Raw genomic sequence first — 26,974 nt, 5'->3', positions numbered from 1 at the left:
GGACCTCTTGAACCCTGCTATGAGAACAAGGCATTGGAAGCAGCTTGTCCGTGATACTGGGGGACAACTCCGTGTAACTCCAGGAACTCTGCGACAAATGACCCTGGGGGACTTGCTGACACTTGGCCTACAAAGTAGGTGAACACTATGGAAGCAGGCTGAAAACTCCACCTAAGATTACTGTTTATCACAAAAACGAGACATAAACAGATAAAGGTTTGGGGCAGCCACCCGTATAATATGATAATATGGTACGGCTGCAAAAGTTGTTTTTATTAAATAATCAGCACTGAAGTGCATACAACTGAGTCCAGAACAAGACTGAGGGAAAAGGGAAAAAGGGCAGGCTTTTAAAGGGGAAGACAGGAAGTGAGGTCATAAGGATCTGGCATGTGTTCATCAATCATTAGATCAAGCCCGGACGTGACATTAGAGGGGCCGGAGCTGGTAAGGTCTACTTCCATTGGCTCGGTCCCGGATGTGACGTCAAGAGAGCCAGGTGGAATCTCCCAGGAATGATCTACAGGAAAGGGAGAAAAAGAGTCAGTGCACTCTGCCACATCCCGGCATACCTCAGAACTGCCTTCACTCAAGCCCTTTAGCTGCCTCCCATGCGCACGTGTGTGACAATGCCTATGGGATACAATTAAAAATGTAATAGTTGGTGCTTATAGTCTTTTGTGGAAATGAGGGTGATTCATTGCCAGATAAAGAGAATTGCTCTCTCGCTAATCTTGGAAGCATTATTGTATTGGTTTAGACATGCTAGGTTGTTACAATATTTGTTCTAGTGGACTAGCTCAGAGTCATAATGCTAGATATTAGCAATCTGTTATCCAAGGAACACACAGAAAGAAGGTCCTGTATCTCCATTAATGATTAGGCTCAGCTGTACAAAGCAGATTGAGTTCTTCTGCAGTGACCTCGGGCCTCATGTACAAATGGTGCGTACGTACAAAAATGTTACGTACAAACATTTCCACGCTCAAATTGTTTCCACGCTTGGTGTGTGGGTGTGTGATTGTGTGTGTGTGTGTGTGTGTGCACACCCTGCGGTGGGCTGGTGCCCTGCCTGGGGTTTGTTTCCTGCCTTGCGCCCTGTGTTGGCTGGAATTTGCTCTAGCAGATCCCCGTGACCCTGTAGTTAGGATATAGCGGGTTGGATAGTGGATGGATGGATGAAATTAACCACATACTGTTAATCAGTTTAATGCATCTGATTGTAATTGACCTGTAACAATAATGGTCCACAGAATGGTCAAACTATTCCAAATACCATAGCTACTTTAGCGTTGTTACTCTCACTGCACCTTCTTCTTCTTCTTTCAGCACTCCCGTTAGGGGTTGCCACAGCTGATCATCTTTTTCCATATTACTCTCACTGCACCACTCAGAGTATTTATATCACTGTTTCTGAGTGGGGAATCACAGCTGTACAGCAGCTGATCGGAAAGAGAATTATTGGTATACAGCATCAAGCACACGCTACCTCAGCTATGCTGTCTAATGAACTGCTCTCACAAGGCAAACTCAGAGCCTTTCCTTGCGGTTCAGAAACAGTTTCATCCCAAGAACTATAAACACACTCAATCAGTCCATCAAGTGCTCCTTGTAGAACTGTTTGTACTTATAAGTACAATTACCTCATGGTAAACTTGCGATACAGTTATAATATTGCACAACCTGAGCCATTTTATAAAGCACGTATTTATATATGATGATGATATAATTTTTAAGATGAAATGCAGCAAAATAAAACTTTAACTTAATTTTAATAATCTATATTGTTAATAAATAAACATGTGAGGACACGGTGCCGCAGTGCTAGCAAGCTGGTGGCGCTCCGTTCACGGATTGTTTCTACCTCGTGCTGTATTCTTGCTGGGACTGGCGCTACACTGGAAGGATAGAATAATTAAACATGTACTACGAAGATATTTCAATGTTCCTTAAAAGTTTTGAAGAATCGGCATTCTAAGCTTACAGATAACTTAACGTCTATTACAGAGCTGATTGTGTGGCGATTGGGTATTTGGAGAAAGAAAAGTAAGGACAGGAATTGGAGGTTAGTACGTTTGAAAGAGACAGTACTGTTGCAATAAATTATTTCATCGAAGGTAGCACACGGTGCAGCAAGCATCTTGCATGAGGCATGAACAATCACTGCGCCACTGTATTCCCATGTTTATTAACATGGTTTAACTCCTATCATCATGAAAATGATATCATGTATGCAACCCAGTATTTTAATTATTCAGAGAGCTGTAATATCACGAATGTAATGGATTCTGTGTCCTGTCGGAGCAAGAGAAAGCCCGTTTAAGAAGCATGTAGTGATTCACACACATAGAGCACATAGAAGATGAAATACAAAACAAAGCATTTAACGTGCTACTTTAGTTACGATGCGATTTGAGAAACTGGTAAATTAAATGATTTTAAGATGAAGTTTATGATGTTCTACTCTAATAACAAAATGAACTGCGTGATTAAAGTGGAAATTTAGAGATTAAAGTTGACATTTCGTGCTTTTTCCCCATTGTGTGCCTATTTTTTTTCTCTGTACCCTAATAAGCTTTCATATGACACTCAGATGGTGGGTTACGACTCGCCCTTTCATGGCGACTTTAATATCTGACCACATTTTTTATTTCGGGCACTGTTGCGACTTTGTGAACTTGAGCTTTCGAGTTTCTCTGAACTCTATGTCACTTGATCAACTTCCTTTTGTTGTTTATACCACTGTTTAAACCAACAAATTGTACGTTTTTCCTTGCCTCCACTTGGTATTCGCTGAAATTCTTCTATTTCCCCTTGTGCTTTTGCCATTGCTTTTCACAGAACACTGAGCTTAAGGGCTATTTATATTGATTTGCATATTCCAAGAGGCATAATTGTGGGAGGAGATGGGGCAGGACAACAGGCGCGTGCACGCACATTGCTTTTCACGCTGACCGAGATTTATGTAGCGGAAGAACGTGGAAGTTGGTGTTCGCACAGATTTATGCATCTGGATTTTTTTTGTGTGTAAGCACATTTCCGCCTTTATCCGTATGCCATGTTAGACTGTGAATTCTACGCACAGCGTTATGCATGAGGCCCCTGTTCGTGTCTGTTTGGAATATAAATTACTCTTTTTTTCAATAATCATGATCAGAGTACACTTCTCGTTTTAACAGATTTCAGATGCCTTGTCATTATTGTTGATCAGCAAAATTCACCAAAGTGTTTAACACAACAAATTTGCTGGGTTCGTCAGTGACCTTGTTGTGTACATTTTTCTCTGAAAATTCAGTGTGCAACCAGCTTAGTTGAACTTTTTTTTTTTCCAAGCACCCTATTATGATTTGTGAGGCCAGTGTGAGTTTTACAAAGCTGTAGCAGCAATTTTTCATGGCGTTGTTGATACCTGATCTGCACTGCCTGCCTGATTTGCGTTGCATATGCCCAGAAATTTCATGCATGTGTACTGTAAATGTACTTCACTTCACACTTCATGGATGCATAATTAATTAATGACCTATACATGCATGTGTGATTTCACTACCTGATTGGTAATCTAGACAGATTTGCACACTGTATCAGTTTCTGAAAACAAAAAACTAAACAAACAAAAAAAAAATTGCACCATTACCTGACCATAATGGGAATTAGGATTAGGAAGATACTGCATTGTTCTGTACAGATTCATTCTATTTTGTGTCTTCACTGCTGGATATGTATGTTATGCTCCTTGCTATGTACCGCATATCAAGTAGTTACAGGGGCAGCCTACAAGTTTATAACAATTAACAGCAGCATCACAAGCTCTGTGGGTGTTTCTAGTCACATTCATTACAGCTCAGAAGACTTAGAGAGAGGTAAAAGGCTGAGAGCAGAACTTGGAGGCACGGTGGCACAGTGGTTAGTACTGCTGCCTTACAGCCCAGGTCACATTTTTGACCACAATTAATGGCCCAACATAGTTGGAACACACTTCTGTAGCCATCAGGGAGATTTAGAGGAGCACTGCACTATTATAATCCACTCAAAACTTGTTCAGTTTCTTCTTCCCTATAGTCTTCAGTTCTGAGTTTGTTGAAATTCTTGAACATGTCAACATTTTAGCATTTTCTTGGGGTGAAGCAAATTCAGAGTCACTACTTGTCAGGAACTGGTGGTGTGAATTAAATTAAGCCGTAAGATCACAACTTTCCTTTTCTTTTTTCAGGTTTCCCATTCTTGACAGCCAGTCTCTTGTGATGGCTAGCTATACTTAACTTCTAAAGGTAGATGATCCTCATAGATGACTGTGGTGTGTTTTTGGTTTGGAATTCAATGGTTTGTAATACCTGAGTACACTGGACTCTACCACAGTACCCATATAGTTTTACCGCTCTACACAAAATCAAAATTAACACATATGGGTATGCAAGAAAGGACATGCCATATCTCATTGACCAGCACTCAAATACACACATGCATCCTTGACATATGAAAGGACAAAATAAATAAGCATAACTATGTCTGTGTTGCTGAGCCAGGGTCATCCTTGTCACATTAGAAGTGAAATGAACCTAAGGGTTTGCATGATTAACAGATAGCTGGTTTATGGTTTTCTCTTTCCCTTTAAAGTCACCAATTTCTGTTAGTCCATAGGTACTCTTGGCTCTTCTGTATTGGGGTGAAAAAACTGCCAAAACATTCTGAGATGTGACCACCAAGCTGTGTAGTATCACTGTCTTTTCTGCTTCAACAGAACATACTGAACATGTGAAGGGTATCGTTGAGCGTGCTGTAAAAGATGCGACTGTTGAAGGTGGACTGAAGAACTGTGAGGAGGTCTGGATGAGCAGGATATTTGAACTATGCACTCATTCTACAGTTACATTGGAAAATGAAGTAAGCATTATTACTTCTTTATCATGGTTTCTTATATTGTACCTTTGGTAAGTTTTTTTATGATACAATATTACAGTTTTGATTTACTATTGTGCATGAACCACTGCCATTTTATGTTGATTTAGTAGGCTTTGCAATGAAAAAGAAAATAAAATTTTCATTTCTCCACTCTACAGAGTACCCAGATCCTGCTTTTGACTAACTCCAATGCCATCTTTGAAGACCTTGAACATCATCAATTGGCACTGGAAGCGATGAAAAGGAACAGTGAAGCTGGCCCATTTGCAGATGAAGTAGGAAAATGGCAGAGGAGGCTACAAGTCATTGAAGCCACCCTACACAGATGGTTAGAAGTCCAGGAGAAATGGTTTCAGCTAGAAGGGGTCAGTTTTTGAAACTATTTCTATTAGTCTACACTTCTACACTAATGACTTGCTGTGTGACTTTGATGAAGTCATCTCCCCAGCCACTGCCCCACTTGGTGAAATATGTAACCAATTTTTCTGTGTACTTTCTGATTTGTGGGGGAATTTTTTAAAATAAATATGTATACTTCTTTCTAGCCTGTAGAATATTGTTAAAATGCCATGTTAATGATGAGCATTAGAAATACAAAAAAGCTCATCTGTCATTCAGTTTTCTCCCATTTGGCCTATGAGTAGTGGTGCAGAAAGTTTTTATTAACAGCTTATGCACTTTGACACACAATGCATGATTATTACATGCTATGTCCTTACCCAAACCATATCTGGTAAGTGGCGAATTTAGGAGCCGCAGAGAAAAACAGAGAGAGCTGCTGCACAGGACAGAGCAGCATCGCAGGTTAAGGTTATATCTGCTTCTATCTAAGGGGGTGTTTAGTGCAGTGGTATTATTGGTGTCTTGTTCTCCTAACATTGCTAGTTTGTATTACACTTCTCCTGTCTCATGGTGGCTGACTCGAGTGAAAGTGTGAGACAATTGGAGGCTGTTCCAGAGATCATTTGGTAAGGAAGTAAATGTGTTCGTTGGCACACACAGGAGCCAAAGAGAGAGAGAGAGTGTGCCACTGTGCAGGACAAAGACACAGAACAGACTAAATGGGCATCTGTCTGAAGATTTCCTTTAGTTGTAGTGATAGAATTGAGAGCTTGTAATTCCAACATTGTGAGTTTGTGTCCCATGTCTGCTGTCCTAGGCTGAATGGCCTGAGAGATAGAGGTTGGGAGCATTAATTCCTTGCCACTGAAGCCATATTTTGTAATCTGGTTACTTTTCGACATTCATGCACATTCCAGATAATTTCAATGGGAGAAATGCATATCTTGTTTGTTTTTCATTTTTAATTTTTGACCAGGTTTTTTCCACAAAAAATGACCTTACCGGATTTCCAAAAGATGCTACTGCCTTTACCTCAGTTCATCAGGACTTCTGTGCGCTGATGAAAGCAGTTGAACAAAATCCAAATGTTCTACAGAGCTGTACAAAGCAAGGTGAGACGACTGCAGGCTTACTTTTGATGCAAAGCATTTCATTTGGAAGACTGAACATCACTAGATATGGCTTACCTACTTGTGATGTGTCCAGGGATGATTCCCAATGTGCCCAGAACCGCTGGGTTAATTAGTAGCTCCCTGTTAACTTTATCCTGTGTGAAAGTTAGATGTAATTCATGCCACAGCACTTGGTTGGGTAATTGCATGTGGTAATTGCATCTTGGTATTCTTCTGCAGTTAATAATACATAGAATAAAAATCATATATACAGCAGCTGTGTATTTGTGTACAGGTTGTTGTTGTGTTAGTAAACACTTTGGATTATTAACAATAAATCAACTAAGCTACTAGGTGGTGTACTTTTTGCCCTTTCTTCTAGAACAGTTACAATAAGAAGGAGTAACATGAGTTTAGCGCCGTAGTTCTCTGCTTAGTGGCAATCTTTTAATGCATTGTAAATATAATAAATTAAATGCAGTTAGTTATTTTCTTCAATCCACTTACTGGACTAAAAGATTGCAGGCTGGCAGACATGTCACAGCAGCATTGGTACAGAGCAGGAACCCACCTTGGACAGGGCACCAGTCCATGTCAGGGCATACATATTAATGCAGACACCCATGTTCACTGCAACTATAGACAAGAAAGAGTTGTGAATCAGAATAACCAGCATACTGACTTACAGTAAAACATCCTATCAAAAATCAAAACCCATGCCAATATACTTAGCATAGAGCCGTTTGTAAGTTGAATCAAAACTGATTGACCTGTTGTAAAGAGAGAATATTTGTTTTTTCCATTTTACAGTTTAGGTGCACCCTTTACTATACACAACAATAAAACATGCTAATCATAGTACAGTTTTAAATACCAAAAAATCACTTCATCCAGTGTTGCTTCTGGTCAAGACCCATATTTTCTGTAAGTATATTCAAAAAGTGGATTTCTTTACCTTTTAAAAATTTCAGTCTTCCTGTTCCTTACTTTGCCATTTCCAGTGTAAGACTGTTTGATGAGGCCCTCACTTGGCGCATAAGGTGGATGGTGGAAACTATTTCTGGATGATACAGAAAACACGTAGCTATTATCTTAGCAAAAAAATGAATTTTTTTGTGTACCTCTTGAGCCATTGAATTAAGCACATTCCTGATTGGAGGCAGAGAAGGAAGCGTGTCTCACAATTGGCTGGTTATCAATGACTGATCCATCTGGTTAGCAGAATAAAGTCTCCTGCCCTTGCCTCTTTTTTATTGTGGGAGGGTCCTATGGTGACCCTGTTCACACTTTCAGACACTTTATCCCATAGACCTGAACAGAGTGTCCTAAGTTCCAACTGTAGCCCTCATATGTATACTCGCATCAGCCTGTTTCAAAGATGCAGCTGCAATCTGAAGCTTCTCTTATGGTCACCATCAGGATTAACAGCTGCTGTGGCTAAACTTTTCCTCTTTCTCTTGTATCTCTAACACAAGGAAAATTTATACAGTACTAGAACAATCAGGAGAGAAGAGATGATTTATGCATTAGAGATTGATTATCGCTAATTTAATTTTTTTAAACATTTCGTTGATTTTATTAAAATCAAATAACATTCCATACAAGCAAGTCAAGTTTAACAAAACTAGGTTAATCTCTAATTTAAGATGCCTAATGTGCAAAAGAAGAAGCAAAGCAAATAAGTGTGACAAATAACATCAATACAACCTGGATGGGTAGTAGCTTTTTGGAGTCTAGGCATCTAATGTGTTTAATTGTAAGCTGAGGTGCCTCCTGGACTGGCATGGTCTCTGGATGGATTGATAAAATGAGAAACATTGAGCTTTTGTATGTGTCTCTTGGACCAATGAGATGTTGTAGTACAGAGACTAACTCTCCTCTTGTGTTCAGCCCTTGTGTTCTTTGACCAATCCTGGGTAGGCATAACTTATTGTATATCCTTGAATCTTTTACCAACTTACTGTTTCACAGGGTTAGAGCACATGTGTTGTTTGTCCTTGTAGACTTGCAGCCTAGTTCTTGATTTATACTGGTTTTGTCCAGGTATTCTCTGAGTGAAATGGACTTACAAGATTTTTTTTCCCTCTGGCTAGTGAATATTTTTGTAACATGCTTTAGCACTACAAAGATAGAAATCTTAAAATAATATATACAATATGAAAGCAAATCACAGCAAACAATTGTTTAAAAGTCTGTCCTTATACTGTATTACTCACTGCTTTGATGCTTAGGTTTTTTTGGCAGTAATGCTGTGTAAGGACACTGCTAAAAGTCATAGGAGCAGATTACTTTGTGAACTGTATCATGCAAACTCAAAATTTGGCATGCGTGCTTAAAAAACTGTATCATGTGTGCTCAAAATGTGAGGTGTGCACATGCAAAACAAAACACTCGCGCTGAAAATGTGAAGTGCACTTAGAAAACATCATGCTTGCTCATAGACATTTGACAGTAACACTGCCAAGAGTCACATGACTGCAAAACATTCAAAATGTATCGGTGCCACTCAATATATGACACTAATGCTTAAAATATGCTATGGGTACTTGCAAATTGGCATTGCTTGGACTCAAAATGTCCTATGTAGTAATCAACCTCCATATTGTCTATTTTTGTGTATTGTCTTGCTGTCTGTGATTCTTCAAAATAAAATTGGTTGAAATTGTATTAAATGAAAATATACTCATTACTTTTTCAGGTCTGCAAGAAAAACTCAACGAAATAAATGACAAACTAGATAAATTCCTTGGCATAGTGTCTGCACTTCTGGAACAAAAACGTTGTGCTTTTCCACGCTTTTACTTCCTTTCTGATCAGGATGTTCTCAAAATTGTGTGCTATGGTAAGATGGTCACCAGAAGCAATTTTTAATACTGTGATCTATGGCAAAATGGCATCCAGTGATTTATTTTTTTGTCCAAAATGATTTTTCTAGCCATTTATTATTATTTATTTTATGGTAATACTATACAAGATGAAGAATTGGCTCTTTTTCAAGCTTTGGAATAAAATGCATGTATACTGGGCCTATAGTGTCAACCACAGACTAGTATTAAAGATTTGTGTGTGAACAAATAATAATAAATTGGGATAATTTAAAGCTGTAAGCAAATGGAAAAAAAATGCCTGGTACGTAGCATGAGCATGTCATGGGCATTAGAGGGTTGTATGCCTTCCTAAAAACGTTACAGTAGGAAAAGTCTGAGCGCAATTTCATAACATGATCATAAACCTCAATTTCAGCCTCTACTCAATAAGTCTGTCTTCTAGACACCAAAAGTCGTACTCATTTATTAATGTTTCCCCCAGTTCCAGTCATTTCTGATGGTATGTTGGCCCCATAAACAGTATCACTAAAGTGGAATATGATGTTTTTCCCTTTTTTAAGAGTTTATGCTTAAAAGTCTGTTTTGAAATTTTCTAGCTTTCCATCCTGAGGCTCTGAGTCGTTATCTGTATAAGGTGTTTGAACACATGGAGAGCTTAGTTTTTGAGCCCAGCAGTGAAGCATGTGCCATGCAGAGTCAGCAGATCGTGGCAGTGAGGAGCCTCCTTGGAGAGATGCTGTACCTTGTGGAGGTATGTACAGTCCTCACGACATAGATTTATTTGTAATGGAATGTCGGTAACATGCTTGAGGTTGACGTTAAAACATGCAGATCTACAATATATCATTCAATATTTATTAATTATGTAGTGAATCTTGTCCTTGAAGTGTTTAATGTTTGACATGCAGTCAAAAAGAAACAGCTCTGGATGGGGATCAGTTTCACCAGCATACACATTCACATACGCTGTCAAATGCTCACAAAAAGCAAATTCTGAGTTGTCAATCTACCTAAAATATGACGTTTGGAAGTTGGGAGCAAAACACAGTATCTGGAGAAAAAAAATATGCAGAAATAGGGAAATGTTGCGGACGTCTCAAAAACAATGGCCAGGATGCAAACTGAACTTTTGTCTTTGTGAGATTAGAAGTGTCACATTAACTGCTGCTAGGCCCCATAATTCAACTTTTTATACAGCGTATTTTCTCCATTTTATATTTTCACATTTCATTTATGTTTTCACTCCTTCATTAAGTTAAAACCTTTGATTGGGATACAAGTAGCCCAGCATTTGATTGCATGCGGCACCACATGATTCATCCTGTTTTGTTTCTGTACATGATGTAAGGATGGCTTTTAAATGAGTTAATGTTTATAAGGCATCTGGTCTGGGTGGAATTTAAGGTAGTGTTTTAAAAACCTACAGCATCCAATTAGCTGAGCTCTTTAGTGACATCTTTATAATGTAATCTTATATTTCAGAGGCTGAATATTGTAGTGGCTTAGTTGGTTTGTTTGTGTTGCTGAGACTGGGGCTTGACTCCAGTATAAGATGACAGCATTTCTGCAGGAAGTGTGGCATAGTGGTTAAGGCTCTGGACTTCAAACCCCCAGGTTGTGGGTTTAAATCCTGCTACTGACAGTTTTCTGGACCATGAGGAAGTCACTTTACTTCTCTGTGCCCCAACTGGAAACCGCAAAAGAAATGAAACCAATTATATCTCAGACTAGCCATCCCCTGCGGTTCCATCCATGTAGTAGTGAAACAGGAGAGACTTTAAAAATCAATAAACAAACAGGCATCATTAGCTAAGCAGAGGCAGGGTCCGCTGCAAAACATGGCCAGAGGTAGAGCGATTCAAATGGAAGCTGGCACGTGGGGTGAGGAGGGCCCTACCCGATTCCCCACTCATGATGTCACGCTTCCCCCTCCCATCGGCCTGCAGCCTCTGTCTTGGATTAGCGTGAATAAATCGCTCCTGCAAGCGAACTATGATAATTAGCTCGATGAGAGAAATCGCAGAATCAGCTGGAATGTTCAAGCAAATTATAGAAAAAAACCCGATTTAAATCCGTTAAGTAGTTCTCTCGTGAAAAGCGTACAGACATACATACAGACAGACAGATGGATCTTATATATATATATATATATAGAGTTGCTGGAAGTTTCAGTCAAGTAGTAATTATAATTTTGCAGAGAGAATCAGTAGTTTCACAGAAAACAACAGTGAACCAACCATCTGAATGACTATAGACCAGTGACACGTTAAACAGTATATTCCAGATAGTCATGATCACCTCCAGTCATTTGCACTTCCTGCATCCTGGGCACATTTAGATAATAAAAACTGTTACAACACAGTTCTGTTAATATATTCTAGCTCAGCACTTAACCCTTTTGTACTAGAAAAGCTGACTACCAAACTCCTCAATTGAGAATTTAGTGCCAGCCCCTGTAATTGGATTTTGGACTTCATAACCAACAGATAGATTGGTCGCATCACATTCTGCACACTGATCCTCAGTTCAGGCACTTAACAAAGTAGTGTACTGAGACCCCTCTAATAACTACGCCCTTTCTCCTTGTCCACCTCAGACTGCGTGGCCAAGTACAATTTCAAATCCATAATTTAATTTTGCTAATGACAACACCATAACAAGCCTGATCACCGACAGTGACAGAACAGCTTCTAGAGAAGAGCTTTACCTGCTAAGTCAATGGCACCAGGATAACAATCTTATCCTTAACATCAGTAAAACCAAGGACCTAGTCATAGATTTCATAGGAAGGGATGCTGCTAAGAGGGTGAGCAACTTCTAATGTTGGGAATTTTTTTCTTTACCGATGCGCTGTGCACAACACATTTTGACTCTTCTCAAGAAGACTTACATTTCTCCATTTGTTCTCACAAACTCCTACAAGTGCACAGTACATTTCATCCTCACTGGCTGCATGTTCATCCTGGTATGGCATTGCTTGCAGTGCAGAATGTGGTGAAGGTGGCATACTTTCACCCATATGCTTTCTCTGTTCAAGACTTGTATACTCTGTCATAGAAAGGCAAACTAGATTAATAAAGCCTGAGCCAGCTTTCACAGTCACAAAACTCGCTTCTTTCTTCTGGCTAACAGTACAGTACAGGACTATTTTCACTTCCACCTTTAGATTAGACACAAGCCTGAATTGAAGTCACATGAGATTACAAAAATAACTTTTAAATGTTTTTCTAATGTATTCAACAGTTCAAGTGGGATGAAAATGCAAGTAAACACATAAATCAATTTTTTTTTTTATATAAAATGTGGCTTTAATTGCAAGGGAAATTGTTATGATTCTATGTTATTATGAATACATCTCTCCTGATAATTAATATTAGAAGCTGAGAAATCACTTGCAAGCTCAAGGTAGAAAAGCAGTAAGAATGGAAGCTGTCAATCAGTGCTTAGCTTCATTCAGCATGTCTTCATGTCGAGCAATGCCAAGAGCATTTCACTGAAAAGGTACAGTAGATCTGAAATTGAACAGTGGTTACTGTAGAACAGAGCAGTTAGGAAAAACATTTTTTAAGCACTGAGACTATTTTAGCAAGCTTGAGGGAGGGTAGGAAGAGCAAATTCAGACTGAAGTGAAAGATTGTCAGTGTTTGTAATGAATGGAGCAGTATTTCTATAATAAAATGGGATAAGAGGGGACAGTTGGTTGCTCCAGAAAGCAGGTAATAATTCTAAAATGAGCCAGAAGCAGGTAAGGTTGGCATTCAGTTGAGTATGATTTGGCAGATCTGCGAATATGTAGCCTGAAGAAAGAGTATTAGAATCATGCTTACTGTAATTTGAAAAAATATCTCTACATGATTAGCTTGTGCTGTTGTCAGGTTTACATTGTGGTCAGATGTCTTAAGCAAGATGCTGGGATTGCTTCTAACAAGAACCAAATTCTGGCCACTAGTCCTGCAGGGCTTGTGGCAAGAAATCCAGTAGAATCTCTTTGAAACCAGTAAATCTTCATTGTACTTCAGGGTGTGATGCTAAGATGACACTGCTCCACAGAAACATAATGTATAACGTCAGCAAGATTTACATTTTTGACAGCAGTTAGCTGTGTACCTTTTTGCCAAGTGAGGAAGGCAAGGAAGTGAAAAAAAAGATATAGCTACTTAAAGGAACACCACAAAAAAGGCTAATTGTGTGTGACTGAGGAGATAAAAATGTAGAGTGAATGGAGTCTATCAGCTTGAAAGAGAAGTTGTTTGCTGTGAATGACTTGAAAAAGCATACAAATGAGCAAGAGTGTCTTTTGATATAAGGAAAGAAATTCAGACCACTCACAGATAAACAAAGCATTGTGTTAGGGTGTAAAGAATGTACAGTCCAAGTGCAGCAAATAGGAGGGCATTTCATAGCAGCTAATTTTTTGGTAAAAATGCCAGCAAGTCAGAGAGTTGGAAGAGAGAGAATGAAGATCATAGTCCAAGTGTCAGATTTACATAAGGCCAATTTGTCAATATTTCATTCAATGAGAACTTTATTAAAAGGACATAAGAGGTACAGCGTAAAGCCAAGTCACATTTCCTGGCTTTTCCAGTCAGTTGTTTCCTTTTTTCCTTCATTTTAACCAGTAGCAGGCAGTTGGCAGTGCACTAATGTGACATTCCCAGTGACTCAGTTCAACTAATCCATGATTCGTTTCAACAATATCAGACTTGTTAGATTTTTGTATTTAGTTATAGGGGTGGGCTTGTGCCCATGATAGTTGACAACCAATGAATGCTCATCTGGAAGTACAATACATATAATGCAGTGACAAAAAATAAGGAGTGGGGGTGTTTTGGACTTTGTAAACAGGAGAGAAACTTCTTTGTCTTTTTCTTGTGTTTTTCTTACCACAACAAAATGGAAAAAAGAAAAAAGAGGTAAAATTGTGGCTGAACTAGCCGTAACTGTTACATGTAACATCTTTCATGCATCACAGACTTCTTCAGGCAGCAGGCTATTGGCTGTCACTAAAAAGAATGAGTATGACAGTGCTGGACATGGCCAGCAGTTTTCAGTCTTTAAAATTGACATTGTTTGGAACACGTTCAGCAACCACAGTCATCAAATCAGACATACCCCATGGCTAGAAGCCATTTAATGTGACATAGGATTTAGAAAGGATCATGTAAAAGTTGGGCATTCTCTGGGGTCTGATGTAATTGGTTTTAGAAGAATGATATTAGTAAGATGCTTGTATGTAAACAGTTAGAAGTAGATGTGGGAGTCTATTTGGTCCAAAGTCAGACAGAAAAAAAGATGTAGTTAAAGAAGCCCTCTTCTGCGGACAAGTGGAGAATGCCTGCCTGGAATCATCACAGTTGCTTGTCTAATCTGAATTGACATCTCTATGAATCAATTATATTCACTCATGTAAAAGATGAATTTTGATATATACTCAGTTTTTTAGAATTTTTATAATAGTTGTCTATTTCTGTTTTTTAGCCTTTGGTATGTGAAGGCCCTGTTGAGCAGTGGTTTAATCTTCTAATGGACAGAATGAGAATTTCCCTGCAACAAAGCCTTCATGCTGCCCTTGGACACGAATCACGTTCACGGCGAGAGATTCACAGTGCTGGTGCAAGACGTGTTCTCGTTAGTCGGTCAGCTTCAAGCAAAGATCAGGAGGTAGAGAGAGGTATGCATGTTAAGCTGCCACACCATGCAATTGTAAAGATGTATTGTATTATAGATTTGCTATCCCAAGAACAAAGCTACAAGGTTTCAGGATAAAAACCACATCTATGTCTTCCAGGAAAGAGCCGAGGTTCCAGACGAAGTGGAATATCAAATAGCAACAGCTCAAACAATTTGAAAAATCAGACAAGATCTCCCCAAGAGCCTTGGATACTGGCTACTTTTGGACAAGTGGCTTTCCTTGCTACCCAGATCAATTTTACCAGTTCACTGCAACAGAGCTCCAAAGCTTGGATCAATGGAGAAAAAGACGCCTTACAGGTTAATTTGTTTGTCCATGGGTATTTCTATATGCGGGGAAAAAATGTTCAATTTATTATTCTGAAGGCGGAGTGGTGGTTTGAGGCTAGGGATCTTTGCCGACAATAAAATATTGGCCAGAGAGATGTTTTGCAAGACGTCCCATATCCAGAATTATTCAGGAGTTAAAAGGTCTAATTGCTAGCAAAGTGACCTAAAGATAGATAACTTTCTAGAGCTAGAGCACCCATAGCTGGGTGGTAGAAAACCTAGATGTGCTACAGAGAGAAAGAGAGAAAGGATGAGAGAGACTGGAGGTGAGCAAGACTTTACTGTGGTGGTGTTCGGAGTTGGGTAACTGAGTGCGCCTCCTCATAAGTCAGTCAGGGCCTAATACCTATATTAGACAGTGAGCAGCAGAATTTACTTTAGGCTTTGTTTGTTTATTTGATTCATTGTGTTTCTAACTGTAATTATACTTGTGTGTGTTTTGTTTCATTATGGAGTAGCACTAACATGTCCTGAGTCACATATACACATTCATCTAAAGGGTGGGCTCAGTGATGAGACACACTCAGAGCTCCTGGAGGTTACAGTAAAGGAGAAAATGAAAACAAAACCTAGTGTCATTATGAACACATTATGCTGCACATTCTGTCTTTAACATACTAACACTAAGTTCTTTCGGCCATCAAATTATTCAATTAAAGTGTGTTGGGAAGCGCTACTGGGGCTCCTTTATACCAATGGCAATATGACTTTATAATGTTTCACTGTGACTGTATTTGCAAAGTCGCACGTTTTCTTTCTTTTTAGTCATTCTGGTGTATGATCAGACTATAATGTCTATCTATCTATCTATCTATCTATCTATCTATCTATCTATCTATCTATCTATCTATCTATCTATCTATCAGTGAGAGAGCATTTGTAGCTGTAAAACGTGGACACTGTAATGTTCAATCTGCTTTGATCAGCCAGATTCGTTGTGCGAAAGAAAGAAACAAAAATTCTTGAATCATATCAATTCTGTGGCTAAAAGAAATCCATCCTTCCATTTCCCAATCTATTCAACCAGTTAAGAGTCATGTCTGTATAGGTCCAAACCTGGCAGCATCAAGTACAAGATAAGAATGAAAACTGCATAGGACGCCATTCAACTAGAAAATTTGTAAATGTTTTATAAGAAATGGGCTCGCAACTGCCCAGCTTCATCCAACTGAATGTCAGCATTTAGGAAACAAAACATGTGGAAAGGAAGATCAGAAGAATGTTTTGTTTTCAACTGAAATGGCTCCACCTGTCATACTTGTACTTATTAAACATGACCTCCAGTCATATTACTTCCTAAATTGGACTAGAGCAGCTTCTTCTAACTAATTGTTTATTTTGTTGTCAGTTTTAGAAAGAATAATAGCAAGATCCCTTTGAATAATTTTAGCAGTTTCAACAAACAATGCCAGCTTGTAAAGAAAGAACTCACAAACCTCGTCACTCATTTTTTTGTTATTGCATGCAGTTACTCCTTTATTAGCTTTGTAGGGGCTTTCAATAGATACTCAATGAGAAGTAAACTATCTTGTTTGAAATGTAATGTTTCTTAGGCACCATTGTTTCACATAGATTGGTATTATTGGTCTGGAAAGCAGAACAAATCAACGAAGAAACATGGGAAAATGCCACACAACTTATTTAACAAAAGCCTAAAGCATTAATGGAGGAAACAGGCCCATTGTATTTATAAAAACTGCCTTCTCTTCTTGACAGAACCACAGGGGAAACACTCGTGATTTCTGACTGATGAATTAAGCTTGTGTCTCTTTGCTGAGACTACAGGATAACTTCATTTTTCCTCTGTAAGGAGGCTAGTTGTCTGAAACTGAAACGACCCTTCCTTTCTGTACTTATTTTGCTGGAATGAAGAATTTTGTACAGACAGCCCTTATTGTCATACACATCTCATCTGATGTGTTTTTTTAGTATAAGAGACAAAACCAGGGGATTGGTGCCTAAGCTTTGTCCTTGGATGACACATTTGAGATATCTGTATTTCTTTATATGAGCAATTCTATTATCTGCGTTTCTTTATTTTTTTTACAGTGCCATCATGACAGGCTGCAAGACGATATTAAGAGTACTGCAAGGATTTTACAAAGTAAACGGCAAGAGTTGTCTATAGCCAATAGAAGTGACAACTGCATAGAAGGCAGAAACACACAAGGTGACTGAAAGAAATATTCAACATTTTATGTTGAGGTTTAAGATTTTTTTAATGATGCCTACAAATGATGACAATAAAGGGCCAGCTTCATTGCTTAGGTGAAGGGCCCTGATTTGAGTACTTAAGTGCCCAATGACAAAAGCAACCAGAAACTACTACTATTAAAGACTGTTTTGTCTATATCTAGTAGATATGAGGTCCAGCAGTCTCAAGACTTCCTCTGTCGGTGCTGGTAGCAGCAGTGAAGCTTCAACTCACCTCAATATTCCTACGCCAGCAGGCAACAGAGCTTTTAGCAAAGGAAGCATTGTGAAGCTCAGCAACCACATTTTACTTTTAACTTACCAGGTATTTTTTTATACAGACCTTGGTCTTCATTGTGTAACTGAAATTATAGTATCAATAATGCTGTTCCTGACAAGCTGGATATGGCAATACAGTTATATGTCTTTTGCAAGATGGTGAGATTAGTGGTTTTGTGCTGTCTTTTGTTCTCATATAGCACCTTTTTAGGCTCACATGATTAATTCTGAGCTGCAGATTGCATTATTATTCATTTTGAGCTCTGCAGAGCAAGTCCTATCACGCAAGGGTTTCTGCTCTTAGACTTTACTGCTAATGTTTCCTATGTTCACAGAATGAGGTGCTTAAACACATCTTAGAAGAAACCAGATTATCCAGCAGCCCTGAGAGTCCAGGATTTCTGAACATACCTCTTTCTTATACCTATGATGAGAATACTATGGACGTCAGCATTCACGTGAGAACCTACACTGAGGTAACTATGCACCAGTTGTAAGTTGTGGCCAACATCAGTAATAAGAGATAGTAAGGAAGTAATTTTTAAGTCCTAACATCAGAACAGCAAATTTACTGGGGTATATGTTGAGGTTTTAATCTAATCTTGACAAGACTAGGTTTAGAAGTGTAGGCTTCAGAAGTGTACATTCCCTTTTGGCCCTGACATCCTATTACTAGTACATAAATATGCATCCGTTTTTGTAAAGCACAGGTACGTTTGCAGCCGCTGCAACCAGGCGTGCTGTTATTAGCACAGACTGAAGAGACTGGCATACAGTCTGTAAAACACGGAAGTAAAAATGGATGCTTCTGGACTGTGTGCACCACATAGTAAGTAGCTCCACTTTCAATTTTATTTTCTCAAGAAGATTGAAGTATTTGGCAGCTATTATATAATAATAGTGATATTTTTTTGTTGTTTTTTCATTTTTGAGTTTCCTAGACACCCCAAAGGTAGAATATCTCACAAAATAATTTTCCCATAAAAACAGAAAATCCAGGGGTCACAGGGTTAAAAGTACAGCTGATTTACTGAAATAAAGAAATAAATTTATATAATTTATTGCTGAAAATACGTATTTCACCAAAACAGAATGCATTGTGAAAACAAATCATAATGAAAGGACACAAGTCTCAACCAGTGTATGCAAAGCAGAGTACACACCAAAGTGCAGCTAATATTAATACAGAAAATTATGTACAGTCACTTTGATAAGGTAATTGTCTTATTGTGCCAGCATTTCTCAAGGTCTTCCCACTTTTTCAAGCCAAAAACCTGAAGGTAAGTTTAAGTGGTAATTCAGTTATACATTTTGCTGGTTGTGCAGATGGGGAGGTAGGACTTGTTACAGTAAGTAGAACTGAGTGTACATGCAACATGCCTCTGACCTGGAATTTAACTTTCTCATTGAATTTTCTTAATTATTTTGTAGGCAGATGGCTTTTTGCACAAATATGGTTTTGAGTATCAAGGATCCGCAGAACGAGGTCTCATTACTCCACTGACAGAAAGGACGCTTTACAACCTGCTGTCTGTTTTCTCCAGAGGGACGGGAATACTCCTCACAGGACCTGAGGTGGGCATATAGAATTTGATCAGAACCAGTCTGTAACTGAGAGCACAATGGTGGTATTTTATTAGGGATTATGAAATTCGGGACTTGGTTCAATCCAGACTGATTTGGAAAAATGATCAGACAGATGGTCAAATGCATGAAAATCATCACTTGTATTCAATAGGCTGATAGGCTGGATGTTCTTCTTAGAATGTAAATAGAAATAGACATCTATTATTTTTCCACCTGCCTTTAAAGGAAAGGTGTTCAGAGTACAAAGGTACATCTCAGATGAGGACTGGAGGCAAAGTGAAATAATTTATTTAAAGTAACCTATTTATATCTCAATAGCTTCTGTGTTAAAATCTGTTATTGGCATTTTTCACACTTTACATCAAGGAAGACTGCTGTTATAACATCTTTCACACAAAGCATATATGTTTAATTTTAATAAGTAATAAGTAATTCACTCATAGAATGTCTATTAGTAGGGAGTCAAGTAGAAGGAATAAGTACAAAACTTTAAAATTAAGCAGAAAATAAAAACATTTCACTGGTCAGCGTTTAGCAGGTGGCATTAGTCTTTACAAGTATATTTCCTTTTGAAGAAGCATACTGATATTAACATTAGACTAAAATGAAACAAAACCTTAACACATTATTTGTTAATGAAATCCGTGCTGTACTATGTATTCCTACAGTTTTAGATTACAGTAACTGTTGTGATGAAAGACAAGTGTTTAAGAGCAACCTGTTGGTGGGCTGGATGACAACTCTGTATAAGTGACAATGAAAAGAAGGTAGTATCAATAATAACAAGCTCACATGGATGCAAATAAGCTGAAAAAGTGGAGACTCGAGTGCTGGTGTGCTGTCTGGTCTCCAGGTTCCAAATGAACATCAACTTCCAGTCGCTGAGGTTCTTTTAAAGTGAGATTCTGGAAGAGGTGGGACTTAAAGGAGGAAGTAGGAGGGTCTTTAGGGGCCCTCTGGTTGTTGAGCATATGAACTGTGGATAAAGAAGACGAGAGTGTGAGCATTGGTGCCCCCTCATAGCACAGGGGGAATTGCATACTTTTTCAGAGCCTTGAAGGTGATTTCTAAGCACTCCTTTCTGACATGAATATTTTTATTTATAGATCTGAAGAGTCCTCTTACAGATTTGAATTTTGAAAGCTATCGAATAGCAAGTCCATTTTTTTTAATTACAAGATACCATAAGTCTTGTACCAGACTTGGTGCAAGCACTTTCACCCACATGAAGGTATAAAATAAAATTAGAAGCTAAAGGCTCCATTCTCTCTCATGCCTTGCTTTGAAAGTCAAACAGTAAGGATAATACAGATAGACTTTAAATGTAAAATAGATTTTTCCTTCTTTCATGCACTAATATTTATCATAATCTACTGGCAGAGATTTGTTGTCAAAATCTAAGATAAACTTGCAGTCAGATTTGAGCCCTTATAAACAAAAGATTGAATTATCGCATAAGTCAAAAATAAAGCAGACATAATCTTATATTCCAAAGGAATCTATTGCCACTACTGGAAAGATTAAAAAAATTGTACTCTAGATTTTTTCTTTAAATATGGACACATTCATAATTCAAATCTTAAGCCAAAATAAATCTTATGACTTTGGGCCAAAAACAGTGAGACTACACAGAAAGCACAGACTGATATTAAAAACAGTCATGCATGAAATGACATCGCCACAATTTGACATCTACACTTTAAAATGCAAACAACTGAGAAAAAATGAACTAAATAATCCAAATAAAATGATTATACTGTATTTTAAAAATGTGAAAAGATCCTGAACCCAGAAGTTTTGACTTTTAGATAATGCAAAGACTTACTCTGGAAATTAGACTGTGGACTAATCTGTAGTTTTTTTGAAAATTAGTTATCACGAGACCAGTTATCACAGAAGTCCAAATATACTAGTGAAAATGTTTTATCTATTTTAAGAAGTACCAAATCCGACAAAAACTGGCAAGGTTCTGACTTATATTAGCCTTGGATAGGAAAAGCTACCAAGTTTAAAGAGATGTCCAATAGAGGAAATGTAAATGAGCAGAATCTCAAAACCAAAGATCAGTCCTATCAAACACCAATACCCAAAACTAAACTCAAGAAATGCAGTAAGAAAAACCAAAGCAAAAGTCAAGAACCAGAGCACTCTTCATAACTCAACTAACAGACACACAACGTTCCTTTTTTTCTTTGATATCCACACACTCAGATAATAATGTGATGCTCTGGTTCTTGTAGCAGGGTGTTGATGACATCAACTACGTAACCTTTGGGACTGCATATCATAGCAATAGTCACTGTGTCGTGACGATGGTGAGAGAAAATGATGGAAAAAAAACTACATGGCAATAAAAGCACAGTAGAATAATTTCTAATAACTCATATCAATTTCCCTGATAAAAATAAATGCAAAAATCACATTCAGTACCTCAAAAGAAAAAAAACAAATAACGAGGAGTAACAAGGCCTAAACAAGCATACAAAATGTACCAAATTACAGCACCACATATAATTTTCAGAATTGCATCGTTTAACAATTGCTTTTGAACAGTCAGCTGTTTTAGTAAGTTTTGTTGACTTTCTGCCTGGCCAGAGTTATTATTTTCCATTGTAAATAATACTCTTTGTTACCTTAGTAGGTAAATATTTGAATATCAGTTACTTTAATATTCTATACCTAACGATGTAAGAACTCAAATGAGGAAATTTAATGTAAACTAAAATGAAGCAGGTTGTATATTATCCAAAATATTCTGTTTAAATTAGAAATCCCATTAATTTGGTCATTTTGGAGTCCACATCTTACGCTGTGATTACCTGTAAAGAAACAGAGGCTGTACACTGTCCATGGTGCATGCCTGTCAGTCTGTCACATAGTGGAATGGCTTATCATCTAGGGGTGCATCTGGAAAATCAAGTACCTAAAACTGAGCAATGAATAGCACGAGAGGGCTTCTCCTTTAGCAGAACTCTCAACTCAACTAAAGATCGACATGTCTCTTAAGTTGAATTAGAAAACATCCACTAACTCAAATGAATTTTAAACTATCCTACAAAACCTTTGGCCAGGCTGTTTTTAACTTGTCACCAGAATACTTATTGGTTATTCAAAAAGTTCTTTAAGTGAGTCTATGAGCAAATATTCCTTTACACTTTTTTATTGTATTGTCAAAACTCTTGCATGGGATCCATGATTGCTCACTTTTCCAAATGAAATAATGTGGCAAAAATAAAATTGGGGGTCTTTAAATGAGTTAAGAAATGACTGCGGACAAAACTAATGTAAATGTACATTTTTCTTACAGAGGACTGGAAAGCAAACCACTCTGAAGGAGATAAGCTTACTTTTGGGGAAAGCGTTGTTCTTCATTAGCTGCTCAAAAGCAGTGGATCACAAAACCCTTCTTAATGTCTGCTATGGTTTGGCTGCAGCAGGTGGGTGTACTGCTCTATTCCAGAACAATTTGAATATGGAACTTTAAAATTGGAAATAGTTTCTCCTGAAAGTGTTCTTAAACATTTATGATATTAATTAACAGCACACTAAGAAAATTGAACAACATTGTAGTGTGGAAATTTACCAGACATGCTTGTTAATTAAACACACACATACAGTGGATTCAGCATCCACTGTGAAGTGGAGTATTTCCTTCACTTTCTCCACACTTTTTCGTGTTATAGATGTCATTTAAAATTGATATTTGCCATTTTTGCCCATCAGTCTACACTCAACCCATAATGTCAAAATGAAAACAAGTTTTCAGGAAAGATTGCTAATTTATTAAAAAATTAAGAAATTAAATCTCTCATTTATATACAATAAGTATTCAGACCCTTAATTTAGTATTTAAATTTAGTAATTTAGTAATAGTTAATTTAGTACTTTGTGGACTCCCCATAGGCAGCAATTATAGCGTTGAGCCTTCCGGCACAACTTTCTATTAGCTTTGACTACCTGGATTTAGGCAGTTTATCCCGTTCTTCCTGGCAGATCCACATAATTTCCCTTTGATCAAGTGGGAAGTTTCTGTATATTGCCATCTTCAGGTCTCTCCAGTGACGTTCTATGAGGTTTAAGTCTGGGCCATTCAAGGAAAGTCAATGACTTAGTCCTGAAGTCACTCAAGCATTGTCTTGGCTGTATGCTTTGGGTTATTGTAATGCTGATAGGTGAACCTTCACCCCACTCTAAGGTTGCATGCATTCTGGAGTAGGCTTCTTCTAGGACCTCGCTGTATTTGACTACATTTATCCTTCTCTTAATTCTGACCAGTCACCCTGTTTGCTGCCACTGAGAAGTACCCTTATAGCACAATTCTGCCACCACCATGCATCACTGCAGGAATAATTTCAGGCAGGAGAGGAGCAGTGCCTGGGATTCACTAGACATATTTTTGTCTCATCAGACCAGAGACTTTTTTTCCTCATGCTCTCAGAATACTTTGAATGCTTTTTGGAAAACTCCAAACAAGCTGTCATTTTTTCTTTAATACAAGGATGGCTTCTGTCTAGCCACTCTACTATTAACAACTAATTGATGGAGTGCTGCTGTGATGGACGTTCTTCTAGCAGTTTCTCACATCTCAGCAGAGGACTTCTGAAGCTGTGTTAAAATAACCTTCTTGCCTGTTTACTCAGTTTGGCAAGATGGAGAACTCTAGGAAAAATCCTGGTGGTTTCAAACTTCATCCATTTTACAAAAATTAAGGACATTATGCTCCTGGGAGTATGCAAAGCTTTAGAGATGGTTTTATTGTTGCCCTGTTCTATGCCTCACCACAAATTGTTCATGGAGAGCTACAGAGAGTTCTCAAGGATAATTAAAGCAAACAGGATGTACTGACCACAATATGGTGCGCCACAGCAAAGATTCTAAATGTTTACATGAAGAAGAGATTTCAGTTTACGATTTTAATACATTTGCAAACATTTTTGAAAACATGTTTTTACTTTGTCATTATGGGTTATTGAGTGCAAAGTGATAGATGAAGATGGAAAAATTATCAATTTAAATTTAAATCTACAACACAATAAAGTGAGCAGAAACTGAAAGGGTCTGAAAATGTTCTAAATCCACTGCATATGCTTATCAAATACTTGACCATTGATTCAACTTTCTCTTTGTTAACCAATTCAGAATGCAGTCTGGAATCTGGCAATTCCCTGTAATAGGATCATCATAAAGCTGCTTATGTCCTATGGTGTTAGTGTCAAAAGATAAAATTAATTGCCAGTATTTATACAACAGACTTGAGCTAGAGCTCATTCAAAGAATTCGGCTTTTGTTGCAATAGAGCTCTTAAAGTGTTGCTGCTCTTCAAAGGCATCTTGAGCATTTGCTGTTTTGCTTTCAAATCATGAGCATATAAAAACTGTTAGGTGAAGGAGCATTCAGTGGTTTTCATGATACAATTTTATTTTAAATATTAGGTGATTTGGTGTGTTTTCTTGACATCGATCGAATGAAGCCCCTGGCCCTTTATGACGTGGCATATTGGATGGGGCAAATTCAAGAAGCAGTACATTCTGGGAAGGCCTCTGTCCTCATGGAGTTACAAGATGTTCCACTTAAGCTGAATGGAGGATGTGTTGCAACTATTACAAGGTCATAGCCTTTAAATATTTTATATTCCTCTTGAATGTTTCAAATCTAAGGGGAGCCTGGTTTAGCACTACTGCCTCATGGCTCCAGAGATTGCTATATTATTTTTAACCAAGTGTGGAGTTTGCACATTCTCTCTCTCTCTAGCCATGTTGGTTTTATCAAGTTGATAGACCCATCTACATACTAAAAACGGAGTACTAATGGACTGTGGAATGTGTATGTAGGTCCATCTTTGGTAGAATGTCTAGAGCTGCTTGCTGTCTTACCCCCAGTAGATCTGGGTAGGGCCCCAGCTCCCTCTTATTGTCTTCAGGAAAATGGAAACATGGATGTCTCAGAAGGAGTGAGGAAAAATCCTTCTATCTGGTTTGCAAAACTGTTTTTCATTATTGGGTAGCAGACAGGTAAGAACTGAGCACAAAGCCCATACCAGGCTTAGATAATTAAACTAATATTCACAGCTATGAAATATGGATAAAAACTGGAGCACAGAGAGAAAATCCAAGTGAAGAGAGGGAGAATCAGCAAAGTGACCATGAACAGTGAGTTGAATATTGCTTAACTCCAGATGTCTTGTTTTGAACATCTTTGTTATTATAAAATAATTGGCTGTGTAAGCCCATGCTGTAAAAAGCTTGGGGTCCTAGAAACTATTAAAATCATCAGAAAAAAATTGAGATGTAGAGATGTTAGGTAATTAAAAGGAACTACTCTGGGCATCTCTCTCCTAGGAGGTTTTATTTTGCCGACGTGCTTGTGTTACTTGTGTATTCGCGGCTAAGCAAGTGACTTTCTTCAGAGGTTTCATTTTGCTGATGTGCTCGCCTCGCTTGCGTATCCTCCGAGATGGAGCCCTTACCCCGACTCCACCTCTCACTTCCAGGCCGGACAGACACACGCACACTTCCACGTGTAGATGGTTTATATACAAGATGCACTTCTGTCCTATTATATTTTACATGAGAGTGTGCGAGAGCAACTTTCTGTAAGATTTATTAACAGTCTAAATAGCCTTAATGCTTCTTTGTATGTTTTCTAAACAAAATTAAAGGAGTATGTTTATTGCAGGACTTTGGTTACCCAGGAATGTAATTATATAACAGAATTCATTAATTTTATCCATTATAGATTTGGAGACCACCCTTGTAGCACCAGGCAACTTTTTCATACTATCAGGGCTGCCCAAGTTAAAGTATATTTGTTTGAAAACTGAGTGCTTGTAAGTTTGCAGTAGTCCAAGTGGCCATGACTTCTATTTTCAATTATATTTGTGTACATAGTAATGTTACTATCAAAATTAAAGCTATTACAGATTACAAATCGCATATCTCACATAGCACTCTATTAATTCTTCACACCTGGAACTGTGTGATGCAACTATGCTTCAGTCAGTAGGTATGTTTTCTATTCTGGAAGTGTGGTGTTGCGGTGTAGTAAGGTGTAAAGAGACACTGATCCCTCTGCCTCCTTCACGCCATGCCTTTATCACCATAGCCCCAGTGATGAAGGTGTGCAGCAGCTTTCACTTTATTTAGGTGTCTGTTTTTTCCTTTTTTAGCTATCCTGTAAAGCAGATAAAAAACGGACAACTGCCAAGATTTGCATCTCCTGTAGCCACTATTCCTGACCGCCTCTTGCAGTGTTTTCGTGTTGTTAGCAGCACAGATGTCAGTCACAGTTTCATTGTAGAAACTCTACTTTTTGTGGCAGGTAAGTGAATTTTAATAGAAAGACTGTTGGATCTGCAAATACAAATACTTACATTTAATTGGAAAAGAAAAAGGATGCAGGATGGCTGTTTTATGGCAATGTAGAACTGGGAACCCATATGTCCCAGCTCATAACAGATCTTCTCTGGCAGAACTCAGCTGAATGTTAGATCCTATAGGTTTCTGTGCTTTTCTTTTCCTCTGCATTCAGCTTTAAATGAATCCTTAACTTTAACCTGCACATGGGGCAGTTTTCTGAAGTCCAATTCATTTCAACCATCCTCACCTGAATTTTGTGAATGCTGCATTCCAGAACAGGATTGGTAGAATATGAATCTTATGCCAGCATCATTGCTAACATCACAGGGCACATGTAGTAAAATACTACAGAGACAGT

General features: G+C 38.1%; 1 protein-coding gene across 1 annotated transcript in view; it reads left to right on the top strand.

Annotated features, from left to right (window-relative positions):
- Window positions 1–17,564: 17,564 nt before the first annotated feature.
- Window positions 17,565–26,974, top strand: part of LOC120530659 (dynein beta chain, ciliary-like) — an 86,228-nt gene continuing 76,818 nt past the window's right edge. The window contains exons 1-6 of the mRNA XM_039755083.1: window positions 17,565–17,720; window positions 18,010–18,150; window positions 19,106–19,249; window positions 22,569–22,698; window positions 24,694–24,868; window positions 26,427–26,578. Coding sequence (XP_039611017.1) covers window positions 17,565–17,720; window positions 18,010–18,150; window positions 19,106–19,249; window positions 22,569–22,698; window positions 24,694–24,868; window positions 26,427–26,578 — 898 coding nt within the window. The remainder of the gene's footprint in view (window positions 17,721–18,009; window positions 18,151–19,105; window positions 19,250–22,568; window positions 22,699–24,693; window positions 24,869–26,426; window positions 26,579–26,974) is intronic.

Source organism: Polypterus senegalus, chromosome 6 (genome assembly GCF_016835505.1).
Source record: "Polypterus senegalus isolate Bchr_013 chromosome 6, ASM1683550v1, whole genome shotgun sequence".
Classification (NCBI taxonomy): Eukaryota; Metazoa; Chordata; class Cladistia; order Polypteriformes; family Polypteridae; genus Polypterus; species Polypterus senegalus.
Note: the sequence above shows the minus strand (reverse complement) of the source record. Positions and strands in the feature narration are given on the sequence as shown.